At 55.2% G+C, this 20,966-nt stretch overlaps 9 protein-coding genes across 9 annotated transcripts; 6 read left to right on the top strand and 3 right to left on the bottom strand.

Annotated features, from left to right (window-relative positions):
- Window positions 1-294: 294 nt before the first annotated feature.
- JCM15063_004673 (uncharacterized protein) lies at window positions 295-3,686 on the top strand (the record flags this gene model as incomplete). Its single annotated transcript, XM_076677333.1, has 3 exons — window positions 295-847; window positions 907-2,819; window positions 2,892-3,686. 3 exons carry the CDS (start codon window positions 295-297, stop codon window positions 3,684-3,686), a joined length of 3,261 nt encoding a protein of 1,086 aa, XP_076535419.1.
- A 394-nt stretch (window positions 3,687-4,080) lies between these two features.
- JCM15063_004672 (uncharacterized protein) lies at window positions 4,081-4,892 on the bottom strand (the record flags this gene model as incomplete). The annotated part of the gene is made up of 6 exons (XM_076677332.1): window positions 4,081-4,083; window positions 4,164-4,212; window positions 4,284-4,497; window positions 4,569-4,715; window positions 4,811-4,826; window positions 4,890-4,892. 6 exons carry the CDS (start codon window positions 4,890-4,892, stop codon window positions 4,081-4,083), a joined length of 432 nt encoding a protein of 143 aa, XP_076535418.1.
- A 205-nt stretch (window positions 4,893-5,097) lies between these two features.
- Window positions 5,098-6,173, top strand: RPE1 (ribulose-phosphate 3-epimerase RPE1; the record flags this gene model as incomplete). Its single annotated transcript, XM_076677331.1, has 6 exons — window positions 5,098-5,212; window positions 5,277-5,398; window positions 5,464-5,533; window positions 5,608-5,751; window positions 5,824-5,955; window positions 6,040-6,173. 6 exons carry the CDS (start codon window positions 5,098-5,100, stop codon window positions 6,171-6,173), a joined length of 717 nt encoding a protein of 238 aa, XP_076535417.1.
- Window positions 6,174-6,878: 705 nt separating this feature from the next.
- On the top strand, window positions 6,879-8,700 carry JCM15063_004670 (acylglycerol kinase family protein; the record flags this gene model as incomplete). The annotated part of the gene is made up of 3 exons (XM_076677330.1): window positions 6,879-7,468; window positions 7,544-8,381; window positions 8,572-8,700. The coding sequence occupies 3 exons, from the start codon at window positions 6,879-6,881 to the stop codon at window positions 8,698-8,700; spliced, it is 1,557 nt and encodes a 518-aa protein (XP_076535416.1).
- An 821-nt stretch (window positions 8,701-9,521) lies between these two features.
- Window positions 9,522-11,673, top strand: JCM15063_004669 (uncharacterized protein; the record flags this gene model as incomplete). Its single annotated transcript, XM_076677329.1, has 4 exons — window positions 9,522-9,869; window positions 9,991-10,267; window positions 10,335-10,476; window positions 10,539-11,673. The coding sequence occupies 4 exons, from the start codon at window positions 9,522-9,524 to the stop codon at window positions 11,671-11,673; spliced, it is 1,902 nt and encodes a 633-aa protein (XP_076535415.1).
- A 1,279-nt stretch (window positions 11,674-12,952) lies between these two features.
- JCM15063_004668 (uncharacterized protein) lies at window positions 12,953-13,549 on the top strand (the record flags this gene model as incomplete). The annotated part of the gene is made up of 2 exons (XM_076677328.1): window positions 12,953-12,984; window positions 13,039-13,549. 2 exons carry the CDS (start codon window positions 12,953-12,955, stop codon window positions 13,547-13,549), a joined length of 543 nt encoding a protein of 180 aa, XP_076535414.1.
- Window positions 13,550-13,702: 153 nt separating this feature from the next.
- Window positions 13,703-15,594, bottom strand: JCM15063_004667 (uncharacterized protein; the record flags this gene model as incomplete). The annotated part of the gene is made up of 7 exons (XM_076677327.1): window positions 13,703-14,398; window positions 14,470-14,637; window positions 14,701-14,798; window positions 14,860-15,003; window positions 15,077-15,130; window positions 15,193-15,324; window positions 15,384-15,594. 7 exons carry the CDS (start codon window positions 15,592-15,594, stop codon window positions 13,703-13,705), a joined length of 1,503 nt encoding a protein of 500 aa, XP_076535413.1.
- A 771-nt stretch (window positions 15,595-16,365) lies between these two features.
- On the bottom strand, window positions 16,366-18,744 carry JCM15063_004666 (flavin-containing monooxygenase; the record flags this gene model as incomplete). Its single annotated transcript, XM_076677326.1, has 12 exons — window positions 16,366-16,568; window positions 16,623-16,827; window positions 16,899-16,929; window positions 17,002-17,042; window positions 17,106-17,462; window positions 17,536-17,602; window positions 17,662-17,784; window positions 17,851-17,933; window positions 18,001-18,276; window positions 18,342-18,438; window positions 18,506-18,626; window positions 18,699-18,744. The coding sequence occupies 12 exons, from the start codon at window positions 18,742-18,744 to the stop codon at window positions 16,366-16,368; spliced, it is 1,650 nt and encodes a 549-aa protein (XP_076535412.1).
- Window positions 18,745-19,461: 717 nt separating this feature from the next.
- Window positions 19,462-20,921, top strand: JCM15063_004665 (uncharacterized protein; the record flags this gene model as incomplete). Its single annotated transcript, XM_076677325.1, has 5 exons — window positions 19,462-19,531; window positions 19,601-19,700; window positions 19,764-20,025; window positions 20,085-20,604; window positions 20,680-20,921. The coding sequence occupies 5 exons, from the start codon at window positions 19,462-19,464 to the stop codon at window positions 20,919-20,921; spliced, it is 1,194 nt and encodes a 397-aa protein (XP_076535411.1).
- Between the last annotated feature and the right edge of the window lie 45 nt (window positions 20,922-20,966).

Here is a 20,966-nt window from a genome sequence, read left to right as displayed (position 1 = left end):
TGTCTTACTCCGAGTATAATAATCTAGACCTCGCATGCGAGCTTTTTTCCGGCCCCGCCCTGCATACTGCTGTACGGTTCACATTGTGTGTGAGCGCAAGAAGCCAGGTTGCGACACGCTTTCTGTCTCGACGCGCCTGAACGTCTGAACTCCCTAGACGCGACTTGGCCTGCTGCAGGAATCCTCGATCAGCGCTGCGGACGCCGACGAAATCCAAATTCACTTCGCAACAGACGACATCCTCGACCGCAAACTGCGCCAGGTCGACGTGGGCCACCTCATCTACGTCTCAAGATGGTTGCCGACCCCTCTACCGAACGGCCGGAATCGCGCAAAGTGCTGTCCGCCGGCGATCGACAGCACTCGCTGGACCTTGCACTCGACCTAGCGCCGACTTCGCCGTACTCGACCTCATTCCCATCGCCTCGCAGGCGCACGTCGCTCGCCTCGACCTCATCCAAGCCTGACCGGGCGCCCCGTATGCTGCCTTCACACCCGAACGCATTACCTCATTTCTACGACAGCGAAGCATCGGCATCGGGAGACGAAACTTCGCGCGATCCTGACGCCCTCGATGACCGGACCTCGTACATCCTGGAGAAGCGGAGGCGGGACGAAGCACGCCAGCGACGCCGGGCCAGACAGCCGTCGGCAACCGCGCTCAACTCCCACGACTACGGCCACACCGCTCTCGCGCAGCTGCAGTCGCTCGATGACATCCATGCAGCCGATGCGTTGCGCCTCAGGCAAACCAGCACAGAGCGGTCAAGCATGCCAATGGTGTACGCCCGTGATGGACTCGGCTTTGATATGGATTTGCCCGACACCGATTACCAGACTCTCGTCGGTCAGTCTCTGTCCCTTCTACCAAAGTATGGAAGCACGTCTGACATGGCATCGCTGCAGACGAAGCCGCAATAGCGACCCGTGCCGCTCGGCCTCGCGAATCGACCTACAGCTCGTCTCTGGGCTCGTCTGCGCCTTCGCCCCGTCAGGACCCCATGGCTCCCCCGCGACCTGCGAGAAGGGTCCGTCAGACGAGCGGAATGAGTTCCTTGAACGGACAGCAGCCCGGCACGCCGAGGATCATGATCGAGGAACCAGCCTCGGTAGGCAGTCATGTGCGATTTGATGCAGTCGCCCACACGCAGCCTATTCGAGAGCGACGATCGAGGCCCCGGCCTGTTAGCGGAATGATCCAACTCGAAGACGATCACATCATCTTCCCCGACACTCTTCCGCCTCTCCTGTCACAGCCTGTGCCATCTCCAACTACCGCAACATTCCCGCCACGGAGATCATCACGCGATAAGGCTCACCTGGCTCGGCCGTCCAGCATTACGAATCTGCGTCGGGAGACCGCTAGTTCGGCTGCATCAATCATAAGTCAGAGCTCGCTTCCTCTCGCGCTTGAAATCGAACCTCCCGTTTCGCCACGCCGTCAAACTCCGAGTTTCCGATCAGGTCGGATTCGGCCGCGAAGCGTTTCGCACGACAGCACCGAATCGTTCCCAGCTGCGTTCGAGTCTCAGCTCAATCTCGAGACTCGTTCGGCTCGACAAGCTCGCAATTCTGCTGGCCCTTCTACGATTGTTGGAGAACTGTTGGTTCAGCAAGATCCGAATCGACTGTACTTCCCATCGCCAACAAAGTCTACTGCCAGCGTAGCCTCTTCCGACCGCTCTCCTCCCCTTTCGATTATCTCGTCTGTCTTTCCGTCTCGACCCAAGGCCCCCTCGTCACTTTCGGGACCCGCTGGATCACCTGTCCCTTCGACATCAAGCCGCATGCCATTCCCTTCTGCACCGGCATCTCCAGTCCCTACGTCCCCATCTCGCTTTGGCCGATCACGAATGCCTTCGAATCCTGCGCAAGCGAGCATGCCCCATTCGCCCTCTTTCGCGTCGTCCTTTTCTTCAATATCTGCGCTATCAGTTGAACAGCCAGTGTTCCCGACCCTCGGCGCGCAACTCACACCCGATGGCCTCGTACGATCTGGGGTTGCGCCTCGCAGAGTGTCTGGAACACCCTGGGCGAGAGATTCGGTCCTTGGCCGAGGCGAAGGTGATGAGCTGGATCGCATGATGGCAGCGCAAAGAAGAACAGCGAGCGACGAAGAAGTCGACTCGAACGCTTCGAAGATGAGGGAAAAGGAGAAAGATCGCAAGCGCAGGAACATCTACAACGAGCTCATGAGGACGAAATCGGCAGAAACGCTCGGGCCAGACGGCGAACTAGATTCGTTCCAGAGAGAACTTCTCGCTCGAGATACCGTCAAGAAAAGTCTCAGTGCCACGTTGCTGTCAGACGATCCCAGTCGTTCCCTTTCTGAACTAAGCGACGATGATGCCCATTCAAACGGCATCACCCCGTCGACCTCGGCTGATAGTGACATTTCCGTCCTGCCATCGTTCCCGGATGTACCGACGCATACTTTCGGTATCCCGATGCCCATCCATCCGACGCGATCGACCGTTCACGATCCAGAGCAAGTTGAGATCCTACACTCGGACACTTCAACCGCCGTTACTCCAATCCAGACTCCAACTTTTTCTTACTCCTACCATCCTACGACTCCGAAGAAAGCGAACCGAGTCAGTCTCGCTTCAACCGTTTCGGAAAAGAGCACCTACGAGGATGCTCAGGAGGAGCCCGAGCCAGTGGCGGAAGCTGTCGGAGTGCATGCGACGGAGCCTCGGCTCGAACTCACGAAACAACAGACGAGCTTGTGGGTTCTCGATACGCTGGCTTCAGCTGTCGCTGCCGATTCTCCATCTCGTGCTCTCACCGACATTGGCGAAGCAGAGGAGCCGGAAGATGTAAGCGTGGTGCACACTCTCCCTGTCTCGACCGGTTGGGCAAGCAGCCATTGACACTCTGACTGATTACAGGCTCCAAAACAAGCGGACGAAACAATTCAAGCCTCAGCCCTTCCCGAAACTGGACCGACAGCTTCCACCTCTGGCGCTTCGACCGAGAAGATCCAGACCGCGCAGTCCGAGCTCGTTGTTCCTCCTTCGCCATCCATCTCGTCGATTCGACAGCAAGCGACACTGGACAGTGTACTTCAACGGTCGTACTCTCCCACACTCTCGCAAGGCTCTCGCTCGACCGCATCTACTGCTGCGGTCTCTTACACTGCTCCGCCTCGAGTTTCGACTGCAGCGTCTGGATCCATCAAAACGAAAAGTGCGTTCGGCAAACGCATTGGTGCATTGTTTGGAGGACCTTCGTACAATGCGGCCGCGCTCGGACTCCGAGGGAGTGGAATCTCGTCTCGAGATGTCGCACGCCTTGAACGGTCGGCATCGTCGTCGAAAGACAAACCAGATGCGAAACCTCGATCGCGACAAGGGACTTCCAACTCGTCTGACCTTGATTCGAACGTGTCGAGACCCGGTTCGGATGATCGAAGAACTCGATCCAACAGCCGCACGAGTAGTACTTACAGCACGACGTTCCCTCCAGTACCTTCAACCCCTCCTTCGTGGTCAACTGCGGTGTTCACGACGACGAATCCAGAAGGTCAGGTCAAATTGTCGACGACGTCTGCTGCGAGTAGTACCGATCGAAGTGCGAACCACTTGGCGGATTTGTTGAGCAAGTTTGAAGAGGAAGAGAAAGCTAGGTTCAAAGGGATCGCTCATTCGAGATTGGCGAAACAAGGCAACGTCGTGGTAGTGTAGAACTCGTATGTATAGATAAGAACTTTATGTCTCGAACTCTTTTGACATCACCGATTGTTGTTGTGCAAAACTACCGTTGGCAATAGATTCCACCTGCAAACTTGCGTGGTCATCCATGCTCTGTCTCGCAGCGTGACCCAACATCATGATGGCACAATTTTTGTTCATTCGAGCAGAACCTTTGAGATCTCGCTTGCCCGTCAGCAATGCGTGACGTGTATGCGAGGGTCGGTTCTGGGGCAGATCAAGAATTCAGGGGCTTTGGAAATAGAATTGCGAGAAGAGGAGAGGTACTGGTAAGAACAAAAGGAAAGAACGACTATGGCTGCGCGAGGGTTGAAATACGAAGAGTCCATGATTGAGCTGGAGAGGTGACCGGAACGTTTCGGGTGCATCACTGCAGACGTGTACATATGCACGGAGTCAGCCATGGTGGACGAGGGAAGGAGGGGGAGAGAGAGAGAAAAGAGATTTTACCTGGCCGAGGATCTGGTGCACAAACGAAACGTAGTTGATGTTGCCCTCGCTGCGAGAGTGGGGGTGGTCAGGGTGTGTCGATTGTAGGAGCGTACACACGGTCAAGGGAACAGGACTCACGGGGTGACTTTAACACCTTGCAACAGTTCGTCGACCTCTTCATCGGACAATTTCTCGCCCAAACTGGTCAAGACGTACTTGAGTTCACCCTGGCCAATGTATCCATTGCCTTCCTTGTCAAAGACTTGGAAGCCTCGGATGAACTCGTCGGCGGTGCCTGCCGGTTCGAACCCGCCCGGTCGGTTCAGGATGTTCATGAAGGTCGGGAAATCGACTGCATCGGGGATGCGGGTTCAGCTATGTGCGCGAGTCAAAGCAACGAGGACGAGCTGAAGCTGGACTGACTGTCTTGACCGCCGACGGATTGAGCGAGTTCGGCGACTTGGTTCTGAGTTGGATTCTGACCCAACGCTCGCAAGACGTCTCCGAGCGAGTGAGAGGGGATCGCTCCTGCGCCACGCTTGTCGAACAAGGCGAACGCTTCTTTCGCTTCTGTGAACAGTGCACGCGAACGCGAGTGAGAGACGAGGGGGATTAGGCGCGCACAAGAGCGGCGCGTGTTGAACGAGCACGCGTAAGACACGTACCAGCATCAGACGCAGACTGAGACGGGAATGAGAGACGAGGGTCAGCACTACGATTGAACGGCGCGGTCAGGTGACTCACCATGGTGACAAGATTTGCTTGATGAGCGAAGGAGACAAGGAGCGAGCGAGGCAAGTTGATCGACTCTACCACTCGTGCCTCGCTCCTGCTACCACTGCCCCGAATCTCGTATTCTTTGCATCTTTGTTGTGAGTCTCGCAGTCGTCGACTTGCCGTAGCGTGCATCCAGCGACTCACGTGCAGCGATGGTCGACATGGCAGATTCGTCATGACATCTTCGCCTCGAGCCATCATCTCGCCGTCCGTCTTGGCGTCCAACTTTGCCGACTTGGGCAATGAGATCCGCCGCATGCAATCCTGTGGCGCAGAATGGGTCCACATGGGCGAGTCGACCTTTGTTTCAATCTCCCCATCCTCCGCAGCTGAACCCCTTTTGCACAATCGCAGATGTCATGGACGGTCACTTTGTGCCCAACATCACCATGGGTCCTCCCGTCCTCGAGAGCGTGCACAAGACGGTCGAGAACGTCTTCATGGACTGCCACATGATGGTTGCCGACCCTCACAAGGTAGATCTCGTTGCCCCGATCCCCACCAAGTCAACCGTTTCGCTCACTCTGGCATGCGCGAACAGTGGGTCAAACCTGTCGCTGAAGCAGGGGGCAAGTCGTTCACGTTTCACCTCGAAGCTCTCCAAGATCCCGGTACGAGTCCACCTTCTCTCCATCAACATTTTTTGTCTCTCGACTAAGACTTGCTCTTTTTCCCCTGTTATCAGAATCGGCGCACGAGCTCGTCGAGTTGATCAAGTCGACGGGTATGCGTTCGGCGGTTGCCATCTCGCCCGCGACGCCCAGTTCTGCCATCTCGGACAAACTCGGCAACTCGGTCGACATGATGCTCGTCATGACCGTCGTCCCAGGTAACGCCTTTTCCAACTCGATCGGTTCCGACTTTTTTTTTGAAAGCTCATGACTACGATTCTTGGATACAGGCAAAGGAGGACAAAAGTTCATGAAGGAATGTGTCCCGAAAGTGAGCGAACTGAGGACGCGGTTCCCTGCGAAAGACATTCAAGTCGATGGAGGAGTCGGTCCCGGCACCGTCGGATGCTGTGCACGAGCAGGTGCGCTTTCTTTTTCAACTTGCTCTCCAATTTTGACTTGCTTTTTTCTCGGTTCGAGGATTTGACGATTATCTGTGGTCACAGGTTCGAACGTGATTGTTGCGGGAACCGCACTGTTTGGTGCCGAAAACCCTCAGGAAGTTTGTGACGGCTTCAAGAAAGCGATCGACGAATCGAAATCGGTTTGGGGTACCGAAGCCGCTCTGCAAGACGCTTAATTTCGTTCAATTCGACAGGCACCGTGTAAATATTTGGTTTCCTTTGAATAGACACCCAGAAGTTAGAACGATGCAATTTGCAGCAATGGTCTTTCCTTGCTTATTAATGTCGAGGCCCCTTGCACCAAGAGCTAATTAATTATAAGGCTCATAATCAATCAGTTTGTTTGGTAGACTGCGAATCAAGTTGCTTCATTCGCAGTACTGGAGAATATTAATGTCCGTCGATAGCGGCCCCGCTCGGCTCTTTCAATCGCACCATCGGCGTCAAGACTCAACGTTTCTGCCAGTTCAGTCGACAGAAATCAGCGCTACTAATCCAAGTTCGATCTTTCAGTCTTTCAGCAGCATCTGAGAAGAGTTCAAGCCCTTCGGTGAGTCGCAACTCTCTCATCCGAATTTGATCTCTAGATCGCAGTACCGCCATCCAGACGTACTCTTGCGCTCGTCTGGTCAAGCGGCTTGGGTATGTCACCTTGGCAGAGGCAATGTGTCGTATGACTCCGCCTGGAAACAAGCTGAAGCCGGATGGGGGCTCAACGTTGGACGAGGCTATGCACTCTGGCCTAATTTAGTTGGATCTCGCAAGATTGCTCGTCAGAGCTTTCGAGGCAGCTTCAGACAGGACCAGCGCGTATCAATGGTAGCTTGCTGACTCGTTCGTCCTCCGCACGCTTGAAGCAGTCTAGCACCGATCCCTCGAGTATGATTCACACGACGTCCTACGTGTTCTCGCATCTCTCTCCAGATGGAGCAACACTGTACATCACACCTCATACTCCGATACAACAGCGGGACCCGACGGACCTGGATCCGATCCAGGTTTCGCAAATTGCCTACTTTGTGCGGGATCAAGACGAATCGGAACCCACGAGCCTCACCTGCTTCTACATAGATCGCGACTCGGAATTGAGCTACACGATGTTCAAATTTGTGCTTGATCCTGAATCACCACCTCTACCGTCTCAGCTGGATCACCTCGTCGTTGCGTCTGGTCACGCCCGGAGCAAGCGGGTCGAGCTCGTACTGAATCCGAAATCGGGACATGGCTACGCGACTGCACTCCTGGACGACGTCGTAAAGCCCCTGCTGGCACCGTTCGTGCAAGACCTGAGAGTGTGGGAAACCCTCGCCGAGAACGACGGGGAAAGAATTGGACGCGAGATCATCCAAGCTCGAGGAGGTCAAGACACAACCGTCATCATCTTTGGAGGGGATGGAACTGTTCACGAAATGCTCAATGGAGCGGTCCTGCCAAAGGAATCAAAGCCATCTCGGCTCGATCTGGTTCTCATGTCGGTCGCTGTTGCCGAGTCTTGTGATTGTCCGTCGTCATGGTACTGATACTGGCCCTTTATCGTCTCGAACAGTCCATGCGGCACGGCAAACGCACTCTACTACCACTTGTTCCCGCCCGAAGCGCCCGAGTATCCCGTCTCGTCGCCTCACTCGCCCTTCTACTCTCTCCTCGCGTTCCTTCGTGGTCAGGCACAGCCTCTCCCGCTTCCCCTCGCACTCAACACGATTCGCCATGCTGCTGCTGAAGGAGCTCAGCGCGAACCGGTCCCACCTGTACTCACGTCGGTCGTCACTTCGGGCGCGTTGCACGCTTGCCTCTTGCACGACGCCGAAGCTCTCCGGTCGAGTCATCCCGGACTCGAGCGATTCAAGATTGCCGCTCAACAGAATGTGAAAAACTGGTGGAACGGGACTCTGAGCCTGCGTCACGGCGCGAAACGATACGACTCGACGAGCCAAACTTTTGTCGAACCGGAGCTAGGGAATCATCTCGCACAGAACGACAACGGCGAGATTCAGATCGGAGGACCTTTTGCGTATTGGGTATCGAGCTTGGTCTCGAGGTTCGAACCGAGTTTTGTCGTGGCACCTTTGCGATCACCTCTCCATGCTCTCGCTCCGAGCCAAAGTCGGGACGACGATGCGACGATCGATCTGATCTTGATACGACCTCTCCGACACCGACCCACGGACAAAGCTTTCGCGTCGTCTTCAGGCAGCGATGAACAGGGAGATATCAGAAGAGGATTCGCCGATCGAGTGTGGCAAGTCACGGGAGGAATGTACGATGGTGGGAAACATGTAGACATGGTCTACCCGGCAGGAGAAGGTAGTGACGATGGTTCAATCAAGCAAGGAAGTACCGAGATTGTCGAAGTCTGGAGAACCAAGGGCTTCGAGTGGACTCCGGTCAGTCCCAAGTTTCTCTACGAGCCCCTTCTCCAACCTCGGATCATTCCGCCCGGAATTAGCCAGATATAGAGAAATGCTCGGGTTGACAAACGGCGCTCTTGGGGAGAATCAAACCGAACGTCCGGCCACGATCGCATCGAGCTGACAACTACTCGGTTTTTGCTTCCGGTTGCGGTTTCTTTTCTAGACGGTTTCGAGCGACTTCAAGTCGAACTTGGTCTGTCTCGATGGCGCGCTGCATGATCTCGAGCGAGGTGGATCGTTGGTGACGCGAGTGCTGGCTAGTCAAGAAACTGGAGTAAGAGTTTGCGCCTGACGCAACAGGTCCTAGCGCCGGCTTCACCTCCGGGCGTTATCTCTTTCCGATGCTACACTTCATCTCGACTCGATCCCTCTCCCCTTGTACCGAGCTGGCCTTGGTAGCTTGTGCGCAATCCTTGAAACTGTCAACGCTCGTTCGTCTGTGGGCTGTACCCTGCCACGTAGTTCTCGTCGGTAGCATGTTTGTACTCTCAGAGCAAAGTAACCTGATTTCTTCCAAGGCCATGTCGGGTCGACGATCACACAACGATCCGAAGGGAATTCGCGAGACCTTCTCAAATTAGGCGAGACGACGCACGATCCCGGACTACCCCGGCGTATTGACGCATTATGAAATGTTCATTGGAGACCGAATCGTAACGAATCGGGAGCGTCCAAGCCCCGATGTGATGGTGCGCGACCGTCCAACAGGTGCTGAGGGACACAGGCTGAATCAGTGCGAAGCTGGAACAAGTGGGATCACAGAATACTCGTACTCTTGGCTGCTCGAGAGTCAAGACTCGCTCAGGAGGCGGTGTTAAATTCGGAAGCGATCGTCGAGCGCGCTATCCGACAAAACACTTTGTCGACGCCGGGCGCGCGTCGCGTCCCGGATTTCTCTCGGTCCCACTTCTTCTTCCTCTCACTGCACCACTCGACGCTAGCCACCTCGGTTCGACTCGTCTTCTCGACTGACCGCTTGTACTCGTTGCGAGCGGACCTAGTCAGCGTCGTCTCTGTCTCCCGTGCGCGCCTCGTTCACCCTTCGACTGCCCGACCCCCCCGCGCGCTGCCGAGCAGCCCTCCCTTCGCGACTCGAACTCTCTTCCCTACGACATGCTCGATCGACCTCAGTTGTCACTTTCGATCGGGAGGCGAGCGTCTCAGCTCCAAGTCCCTGGCGCGTCTACTGGTTCGACGTCGCCTCGCGTGCAGAGCCCGATCACGCCCCAGACCAACTCGTTCTTCCCGACCCTCGACTCGTACTTCCCTTCCTACGCGGCGGGACCCTCGACCCCTCCGATCTCGACCGGAGCGAACGGGTTGTTCCCCCCGCCGTTCCCGGGTCGACGCGGACTTCTCAGGAGAAACTCGTCGCTCAGTTCCGTCTCGAGTTCGATCGGCGACGACGACGATGACATTGACCGCGAGTGGACCGAGCAAGAGGAAGACACCGTTCGAACCGTGAGTTCCTTTGTTCGCGCGATTCATCTGCACGCGCGAGGCGACGCCTCGCAACGCGAGAAAATAACACAAACTGACTTCGGCTCGGCCTCGGGCTCCACTTTTGTTTTCGATCTGTCAGACCTACGACGCTTGCCTCGCAAAGCACTCTCTCACGGGAGCACCGTTCCCTGCCAATGGTCCGCCACCGTCAAATTTCACCAACAGCGTCGCGAGGCAGATCATTCGGGCCCATCAGGGGCCCGCTCGAGTTACGCGGTCCAAGACGCGTTCGGCCGCGCTCGCCGGCTCTTCCGACGTCGAGGACAACTCTGAAGTCGAGATGGACGCGCCGGCGCCGGTACCGCAGAGATGGCGGCACGGTCTCAGGGCAACGAGGCTCAAAATCCTAACGATCGGTAAGCTTTGTCAAGGTCTCTCGTCTTATTGAGAACGGCAGTACTCAGCCGAATCGAAACTACTCAGTCAAAGAACGTCAGAACGCACATCTCGAAGCGACGCCCCGCCAGTGTGACCCCGAAGCGACGCCGAAACGGCGGAAACCAATGGTCCGCCAAGGTAGTATGGACTTTCTCCCTACCGTTGACAACACGAGCACGATCGCTCGGTAAGCACCCGTTTCGAAATTATCAAGTTATACAGCTGCTGACACTCGTTCCACGTCTGCAGATTGGGCTCGATGCTCCGTCAGCCCTCGAACGACACCTTCGGACCTCAGGTTCCGACCAGCGCGCATCCTTCGCGCCAATTCAGTCGCATCAAGATGCAACGCACAAACTCTCTCTCGACGATCGTCGGCTCGCCATCTCAGCCCAAGAAGGAGAAAGACTCGCCCGTCAAGGTGCCGGTTCCTGCTCCGGCTTCCTCTCACCGAATGATGCGACTCGGATCAGAATCGGACCTGGCACCTGCCAACACTGCTGCACCCATGGCTCGCACTCTGTCCTGCAACAGCGGGAAAGGGTTCGAGGGATTCGAGCGATCGTCGACACATGCTCCTCTCGGTCCTCCTCCTGCACTCGACACTCTGAACCTCCCACTAGCGACAGCAACCTACACCTCGACGACGCCGAAGAAGAAGCCAGCGCCTCTCTCGCTCGGCACCGGGATCAGCAACCTTCACACCCCTCTCAACCTGAATGCCAAGCGACCTCCGACCTCTTCGGGTCTCGGTTCCGCATTCTCGAGCCCGGTCATTGGCGCGTACCCGACACCTGACAGCTTGCGCAAGGATGGCAACAAGCGCAAATCGTGGAAGAAAGCCAAAATCGATTCCGACGACGAAACCAAGATGGCGGTTGACGAGCGCGACACGCACGGCCCACCATCGATCTTTGTCAATCAAGCGCACGCATTCGCCTTGCCGTCTCAACCTTCGCCCGACGAAGCCCTCGAGTTCACCATCAAACGCAGGACTCGACCCTCGTTGTCGGCGTCATCGTCGTTCTCGAATGTTTCCGTCTCGTCCGCTGCCGATTCTGCACCCAACTACCACGCACCACCGCCTCGTGTAATCCTGACACCGTCACTGTCACCCGCTTCATCGTTCGCCTCGCTCACTCACGAACCGGCGACACCGTCTCCCCTCTCTTCGACGTTCAACCTGAACGACCTCAAGCTCGAGAGCCTCGCGCAGGACGATGCAGGCTCTTCTGACGAAGAGAATCAGGACAAGGCGCAACAGACCGGACTTGGGTTCGGGTTCCTCGATCAAGCTTACGTCAATGCGGGCAACGAAGCCAAGGCGTTACGCGAGCACTACGGCGAGTTCGCCTGGGCTGTCGATCAACGCGATTCAAACTAGATCCGAATGATCTCTCTGTATCTCTTCTAATATACTCTCCACATACCAACACTTGTCTTCCCTTATCCATCCGTACGACTGTAGCCCTACTTTAGCCTGTCTTTCTCCCTCTACCATTGTGAATAGTTTCCTCTCCTCTTTCCTGGCTCTTATCTTTATTGCTTGCTTGTTTCTCTCGAACCGCCCTGTTTCCTTGTCGATCTGATCTATATCGCACCTCGTTACGTAGATCTCATACACCTCGATCCGTGATTCCTTGGTAGCCCTGAATTTCCTCTCGTATGCTTCAACGATTGAGCGTCCAGTTTTCAAGAACCTCACATAAGCTCGTGCTGATGTTCGAGTCTTTTTGAGTGTATGGGAAAGGCACTTCTCGGCAAACCCCCTTGAAACGATAGCGCCAAAGTTCTCGGAACCGGTGCGGGAAGCCTGCTGCCGACGGCAGCTGTTCAAAACCTCGCTCTACGGTTGGGAATCGTGACGCTGTAATTCAACACCAAAAAAAGCTGTCGAAGTCGACTAGTCGACGTCGGAGGGCGCATTTTCAAAGATGTACAAAACCAGAATTTAAAGTTGTTGTTGCCCCGCAAACTACGCTCTTTTCTAGGCGAGCACCACATACAGTAACCGTGATCATAGAGTACAGTACGTAAGGAATAGTGGTCATAAGGGTCGGTTACCATGCGTTACGTACATTCGAGCCAAAAATAAATATCGACGTTGAAGCCGAAGTTCTTGGCGAAACTCTAACGAGACACTAGTCAGTAAAGGGCTTCCGAAAGTGCACTGTACTGTACACTACTGTAGTGGCGCCTCGCGGATGTCAGCCTTTGGAAGCGGAAGAGGAGGCGGAAGCCGTCGGCGGAAGCGAAAGACTAAAGTTTAAAGTGCGGTAGCGAAGCACGGTGGGACTGACAGGGGGCCGAGCTCGGGTACAGTACATAAAAGTACTTGGTGCACGAGCAGCCCTTTTCTTCCTTCATTCGCCTCTCTCGGTCCATTGAGCCTATCGTTCGAACGACCTAGCGAAGCTCGTCCTCGTGAGCTACCTGTCTCCACTGATTCTCTGCTCGCCCATATTACCCTCTCCTTGCGTCCCTCCTTCCCTATTCCCCTCGTTCAGCCGCGTCGCTGTCCTACTTCAGTCACGAGTTGTAGAGCTAATACCCGCTTGCCCTTGATCAACAGCTCCCCACACCAGTTCAGCACCTCGATTGCATGCTCTTTCAGCAAGTCATCCTCACCGTCGTCGCCTCAGTCCTCACAATCAAGAACAGCTATGCACAAGACTTTCAACTATTTGACTTTGGTGTCAGTGTTGTGCTTGGGCTTACTGGCCTCAGCCTCACCCTTGGACCCTTTAAGGTCGAGCCTCAAGCGGGATGCCACGAGCCAAGTGAGCTTCTACGAGCTGGACATGACAGCAAGTAACGCAACTACATTGGAGAAGAGGGTCGACGTCAAGGCCTGCTTCAAGAAGGAAAACGCCGGCCATTGCATTGCTATCCTCGGTATCGGGGCCACGGTTGCGCTCGGTATCCCTCCGATCGTCAAATCGTACTCCGACAATCACGACTGCCGCCCGCACACTGGCAACATCGATGGCGTTTACTTCAAGTTTTACGCCACTGGACGCAATTGCGACACCACCGCCCAAACGGACACGATTCGAGGTGCCCTCTACGAGTTTATCGAAGGCACCGGCCAGAAGGACCAGATGTGCGGAACGTACTGCATTAAACTCACGCACAAAGGGACATACGCGGGCTACCTCATGATCGGTGGGGACCAGGGCGAGGTGAACAACGAGTACTGCGGCTCTAAGGAGAACTTTACGGTCTGCCGAAGCGGAGGAAAAAACACCGCTCAACCTTGAAGAAGTAGATAGATGGGAAACGTGACAAAAAAGCACCTTGAAGAAGTAGATTGATAGATTGGAAACGTGACAAAAAGGCGGGTTTGGTTAGGCTATTGATACATCTAGTCATGCGTTCTGCGAGAAGCCTGAGAAGCTCGAGAGTCATGTCCTTCAATCTCGATCCTTGTGTTGCGCGAATGACTCTACGTCGAAGCGGTCCCCACGATCGAGCGCTTCCCGCTCGAGTCGATCCCGCTCGGCTCGTCCAAAGTATGACACTCCGATCTTGCGAATCACGAACCATGACGGAATGATCGCGACTCCCCACAGCGCGAAATTGAGCGCGGACGCTCCGACTCCTTCGAACGATTCGAGACTGTTGAGTCCGTACGAGACAGCCTGGGCAGCCGATTCCGTTGCACGCAAGAGCCCTCCGATCCGGAGGACGTCGGCCGGTTTCGTGACGAGTGTACCGCACACAAAGTACAAGAACATGTAGTTGATCTGGAACCCGGCGGCGATACTGAGGTACGACCCGAATCCTTTGCCGAATCCGACGTCTTTCCAATCGTAGATGCTCGAAGGACCGATTTGGCGGTACTCGTTGTTAATGATGATCGACCAGGTCCACCACGCTCCTTGCAGAACCACCGCTGCGATCAGCCAACCGTAGCGTGCGCGAGTCTTCAGGTTCCATCGGGTCGAGTCGAGGAGCAAACCGAACAGGTTGCCAGCGATGATGCACACGATCGCCGACAGGAATGAGCCGAGAGCACGAGCGCGAACAGAGAAGTGAAGGGTGAGGAAAGTAGAATTGAACGATTCCGAGAAGACCGTCTGGGTGATGAGGGGGATGATGAGAAGGAACTGTTCGAGATCGAGAGCAATTTAGTCTTCGAGACGTATGATGGCGCGATGGGAGAGGACCCGAGACCGACCCTTTTCGAGAAGAAGAGCCTCGCCGTCTCCTTGAGTTCCTTCTTGATGGTGTTGTCGACAAAGAGGCGGACAGGCAGGCCGTCTGTGCGTTGTACGTTCTCAGGCGACGGCAGAAGGAAAGCTGCGAAAGGGCCGACAGCTTGCAAAGCGATGAAAACGAGGTACACCTGAGCACAAGAAGCAGGAATCGTAAGCGAGGAGATACGATATCCCAAAACAGACTTCCTCACCTTGGGATCGATTTTGCCTGCGGTTGAGCGATGGGCCGAAAGCGCCAAATTGATCGCCCCTCCTAGGATTTGTCCACCGACTCGGAACGACAGCCACCCTGTATTCGCGAGTGATAAGTACGACCGTCCCGTGTCCCGAGCAACTAGACACAAGCTCACAACCCAAGAAGCGTCCTGCGTTCTTTGGCTCGGGATAGCTCATCGCGACTGCTGCTTCGATACCCGTGGAGACAAGGATGAAAATGTCAGACTTGGCGGGAAGGGTGAGTGCGCAAGGATAAGACTCATCAGAAAGTTCCAGCACTGTCGGTATTTTGATTCAGCTCAGGCCATCTCTCAGAGTGAGGAGAGGAAAGAGGTTCTCACCTGATTCCACAAAGCGCTGCACCAAGAAGGAGGAACCATTCATTGCCGAAGCGGTTGTTGCAATCTTTTCGAGGGCGCCGAGTCAGCAACAACTTCCTGGAAGGAATAGTCGTAGTCGCGACCCACAGAGTCCAGCAGCATAGGGTGCGTAACCAGCACCGCCAAAGAACAGAGTCCATCGCACTCCAATGTATTTCGTAATGGTCGACGTCAGGAAGGCGGTGATGACCATCAAGCCGAAAGTGAGCGCGTTCGAAGCTGTTCCAAGCTCAAGGAGTCAGTAAGAGTGAGGACGGTAGCGTGTGAGGCAGACTCACCATTGACGAGGAACGGAGTCGCTTGACCACCGGCTCCGAGAGAGTTCATGGCGCCCCAGATACCAGGCGCGCAGAAGTTACAAAGACCGAGCGCGATTGCAGACCACCATGTCGAGCGATACCAAACAATCTTGGTCGGGGTCGCTGCAGTCGGCGCAGATTCGATGGAGCCGAGTGCCTTCTCGTCGAGCGAGACTTCCGAGCTCGACATATTTTTTTTTTTCTTTCTTCTTCCGCTTCGGGGAGAGTCGCTGAAGGGAGCAAGGACAGTCGACAGGAGAGGGACTGGAGCGAGGAAGGCAGTGTCTGAAGGTGTAGCGAGAGAGAGCAAGAGAGAGCAACGCGTCGTCGAAGGACTAGACAATGAATCGTTGAGGGATCCACCGCCCGTGCAACATGCTGTTCCTTTAGCACGCCTTGCTAGGGCACGCCTTGCGAGGCGTGGCGGATACTGTCTCGAAGATTATCCGCCGTTCGGAAGGGTTCCGTTGAGCAAGAACATCCGGAGATGTCGCCATCGCAGTTGAGACAAGATGGGAAGAAACCGTTTCCGCAGTCAATCGAGCGCCGAGGAGCTCAGAAGCGTCTCGAACGATAACGTGAAGCACACGAGCGCAGCTAGCGGACGAGTCCTGATCGGGGAGGGGCGATGAGCAAGAATCGCATCGATGCGGACGTCCGCAGCAGAATCTTGAGACAGCCGCATTCCTTCATGCCCGCAATCGTTGGTCGCTAGTACTGTAGGGCTCATTTGGCGTCGATCATGACGTGCTGACTGGAACGAGTCGAGGACGAAGGCGAGCCGGGTTCTGGAGCAGTGAGGCGACACAGGGAGCGCTCCACATACAGTATTGCGTGTGAAAGCACCTGCAGCTGCGTCGAGTGCACCAGCGCAAGCTTGAGCATGTTGAATGAAGCGGGAAAGAAACCAAATTTATCTCATCTCAATAATATTCACATCAACTGGTCTCATCATTACACTTTACTTTGCGACCATTGCCGACTCGAATGTCTTGCGCCTGCGCTCGGCGAACCAGTCGACCAGTGTGCCAAACGGCGTCCAGTTCCAAGGCGTTCTAACGGCCACCTCGACAAGCTGAGGCTTGCCCGAAGGTTGCGGTAACACGAGTTGTCGACATTTCCAGTCTTCCCACTTGATCTTGCGCGTAAGCGCCCACAGTTCGGCTGTTCAAAGGGGTCAGCGATAGCCCGAGCAATTGCGAGAAACCCGAAACTTACTGGCTCCAAACGGCGCTGGCACCGTCACCTTTGAAGATGCCCTATCCTTGTACCAACTGCTGCCGCAATCGGGCGAGTACCAAATCGAGTTCGAGACTCGGAATTGTATGTACTTGTTGTACTCGTCGATCACGTCTTTCTTGACTACGATTGAAGACAACTTGCGATCGTACAAACCCTTGATGATACGCGCAATGAATTCGGTCTGCAGTAGTCGATGGCAGGCAGTCAGCTCGCCGACTTTCGGCAGAACCCCGAGTGCAAACCCGAGCTCACGTTGTTTCTGAGCGTATATCCCCAACTCATGCTGGATAGGCCACCGCGATATCGAGTCAGTCCGGGAGCAAACGCCAGACTTTCGAGTCGCAAAGACACTCACGCGATCGCGTTCGGTCCGAGCACGGCAAAATAGTTCGGGACCTGTTGAAGCAACATGTCAACCAATGGAATGTGACTATCACGGTGCGAAGAGGCACTGCTCACATCGGGCATGGCAACTCCAAGATAGCCGTACGCTCCTCCGGCTTGTTTATACTTCTCGCTCAGTTCGATCCCGTCCTCGCCATATACCCCATGATTCAATCCGATGCCGGTATCCGTCACGGCGAATCCGGTACCCCAGATGATCACGTCGAGAGGGAACGAGCGCCCATCGGCAGTCTCGATGCCCGTCTCGGTCACTCGAACGATCGCGGACGACACGAGGTCGACGTTCTCCTTTCGGAACGATCTGAGCCAACCTGTATCGTAACCGACTCGCTTGCAGTCGAGCGGGTAGTCGGGCAGGAGCTGAGACCAGTACTTCTGGGGCAGTTCCTCCCTCATGTACGAGAGGATGTTCTGTATTCAAGGCGATTCCGCGGACCGGTCAGCCCAATCCTCTCCTTTCGAGCTTTGACGAGCGAGATCTTACGTTTGCCACCTTCTCTCGCAGCTTGGTCGCATATTTGCCGGTCCCTTGCACGACCACTCCCCAGTCACTAAATCGCTTGAGGGTTTAGAGCTGTCGCCTCAGAAGTGACAGGGGAACGAGACTCACTATCGTTGAAATGTGACAAAGCGATAAAGCTTGAGCGCGAACGGCACGTATTGGAAAACAAACTTGGTCAACCGGGAGTATTCGTAGTTGATCTTTGGTCGAAAGTAGCCCGGCGATCGAATACTGTGCGGAGGACACTGTTCAGCTGTGCGATATCATGACATACGCTTTGTATCGATGGGGACATACAAGTTGATCACCTCGATTCCTTCCGTGTCGACGATCCCAGGAAGACTCTGGATTGCGGTCGAGCCATTGCCGACGACGGCAACCTGTTTCAGTAAAGGTCAGCATTTGATTAAAGATCCTCGTCTCGAACTGAGCGACGGCCTAGCTCACCCGCTTATTCCTCAGATCGATGTCAGTATTCCATTTTGACGAGTGGAACTGCACGCCTCGGAAAGTGTCTCGTCCCGGAATGTTGGGAAGCAGTGGCTGATTCAGCGCTCCGTTCGCTGCAATGAGAAAGTCCGCGACGACCGTGTATGTCTCTTTCGTCAGAGTATTGCGCAGGGTGATTGAATGCTGCTGCGTGTCGTTGTTCCAGTGCGAGGCGATAAACTCGGTATGGAACTTGATCTTTCTGGCGACACCGTGTCTGGCAGCAATCCGACGCTGTCGCGAGATACGGGACTACGGTCAGTTTTCTTCGACCAGCGAAGAATTCCAGCAGCACGTACCCAGTAAGCCAGAACTTCATCCCTATGAGCATACTTGGTCGTGAAACCGGCGTAAGGATGCGAGTAGAGTGAGTACAAGTGGATTGGTACGTCGACACTGATTGAGCGGAACGGTTAGCTAGCCGAAGAAATGCTCCGTCGAGCTCGTAGTCGGGAAGACGTACCCGGCTCCTCTCCATTTCGAGTGGGCCCACACGCCTCCAGACTCGTACGAACGCTCGTAGATCGTCAAGTCGACCCGGTCCCCGAGCTGCTCTTGCAGCCGGACTGCTTGAGCGATTCCAGCTGTCCAGACGGTAGACGATCAGCCTTGTTTGGATCTTCAGGCAGACTCATCTAGGCTGTATGACTCCTTACAGATACCGCCTCCGACAATTACAACGCTAAGGACTCGTTCCGGCATGGCGGAGGCTGTCGGGCTTAATGCAATGGAGCGAGAGGTTGAGAAGGTCCTGCAACCGTGCTCTGTCGGTCGGCTGCAAGCTGGCTGTAGCGGTCTGGCGAGAGTCGCTACAAGAGAGCGTTGAATCGGGTGCGAAGATAGTTCTGCCAACTAGCTGCGTCGCCTGTGAGCAGGGTCGATATAGGGTATGAAGGACCTGGGATGGCGCCTTTCTGCTGCGGAGCGTCGAGCACGCACTGGCCAGCGAGACCGCGGCAAGTGTGCTCTCTCATGGGTGCATCGGCCGACACATTTCACTTCGACTCTTGCGATAAGATGATTAAGCTGTTTAGCAATTCGCTCGCGTGGGTCGGAGAAGCGTTTCAGACTCGATTTCGAGGCTATGAAAGGGGGTGCTTTCTCTACATGTAAAGGACCTTGACAGCATAGAGTCAGATAAGTTGGTTCTACAACGTGCACACTACAAGTCCGAAGCAACAACATACCGGCAAGAGGATGCCGGCGCGAGAAACGAAAGGTTACGGCTGGCCCGAGCCGTGAGCTTCTTGCGTGATTTCTGCATCGGGTTCCGTCTTGTCTCTCGGGAGAAGTCCAAACCTCACACAGCTCTACTGCGGAACGATCGGATGAGTGAGATGCTGGCTGTCGAGAGTATCCGACCCTTTCTCTTCCCCTCTCCACGACAATCGAAAACCTTCCCAGCCCGCGAAAAGGAGCATGACAGCCGCACTCGTGACCCGACCTCAATACCCGGCTTTCAAGCATGTCGAGCCCACAAAAGAGGACCGTGAGTACAGTAGCTTGCTCCACGCTCACGTAAGAATATAACTGAGATGTCAATTCATCGGCGCGCCAGTCCCTTTTATCAAGCTAGGCGTGGTCGATTTGACCCGATACGTCGAGGGTCCTGAAGGTATTGAATCGCGAAAGTCTTTAGCGGCTAACCTCGAAGAAGCGTACGTCGGCCCATTTCGCATGACTCCGCCGGCAAGCTAACACACGGCTCGTCGCGATCCCAGCGTACGCACGCAGGGCTTCTTCTTCCTCGAAGGCTTCGGCTACCCGAAGGAGAAGCTTGACTACCTTCAAGCTGTCTCGCAAGCGATCCTCGACTTGCCCCTTGAAGAGAAGGAGGAGTACTCGGCCGGCGCGCTTCATTCGGAGGAGGATGCAGTCGCCGACTCGACCAAGTTTGGCGCTGAGAGGGGAACTGGGTTCAAAGTGCGGGGCTACTGGGCGATGCAAAACAATGTCCGGGATCAGATTGAGCATTACAACTACGTAAGTTCAGCGAATTGGAAGCGAGCATATCGCTCCAAATTGACATTCCACGATTATAGCGTAATCTCCTGCACCCGACTATCCGTGAAGGGCAGCGATACCCTCCGCTCGTTCGCGAGCATCTCCCCGAGGTCGTCGACTACATCTCGTACCTCCACTACACAGTGATCCCGAAGATTTGCTCCTTGTTCGACTTGATCCTCGAAGTTCCCGAGGGCACGTTCTGGAGCCTGTGCAACGTCAAACCCGACAGCCCGGAAGAGAGCGCAGGTGGATTCGCGCGCGCGATGCTTTACAACCCAATGCCCGAAGAGGATGAGAAAAAGACGGGCAAGACCTGGCTGCGAGGTCACTCGGACGCTTCGTTCCTGACGTTCATCACGTCGCAACCTATGACTTCGCTGCAAGTTCGAGATTACCGGGACGGGATCTGGAAATACGTCGGATACAGGCCAGATTCGCTCGTGGTCAACGTTGCCGACACTCTCGAGTTCCTGACCGGCTCGTACTTCAAATCGACGATTCACCGCGTCGTCTCGCCCCCTGCCGACCAACGAGATCATCGCCGACTAGGCTTCAGTAGGTTTCATCTTCTAGGTCTAGGAAGCTTCTGGCTCGAGCCGCACTGACCTTCTCAGTCGAATCCTTTCCCAGTCTACTTCTCCGCGTTCAAGCCCAACACGATTGTCGATCCTTCGACGCTCGATTCGCCCAAGCTCAAACGACTAGGCTTGACAAAGCCTGACAACTGGGACACCATCACGGCACGGGAATGGGAAGATCGCAAAGTCAAGACGTTTGGCAAAGCGGTGATCAACGCGAACGAAGGCGACGAGCCAATCCCGTTCTACATCAACGGACGAGCAGCTGAGCGTTGGCATCAGTTGGGCAAGTAAAGCGGAATTTGCCGAAAGAAGAGCCAAAAAACCGAGTGTCGTGGG

Source organism: Sporobolomyces koalae, assembly GCF_050403365.1.
Source record: "Sporobolomyces koalae JCM15063 DNA, S_koalae_JCM15063T_v1_ctg8, whole genome shotgun sequence".
Classification (NCBI taxonomy): domain Eukaryota; kingdom Fungi; phylum Basidiomycota; class Microbotryomycetes; order Sporidiobolales; family Sporidiobolaceae; genus Sporobolomyces; species Sporobolomyces koalae.
This window is presented reverse-complemented; position numbering and strand designations above follow the sequence as displayed.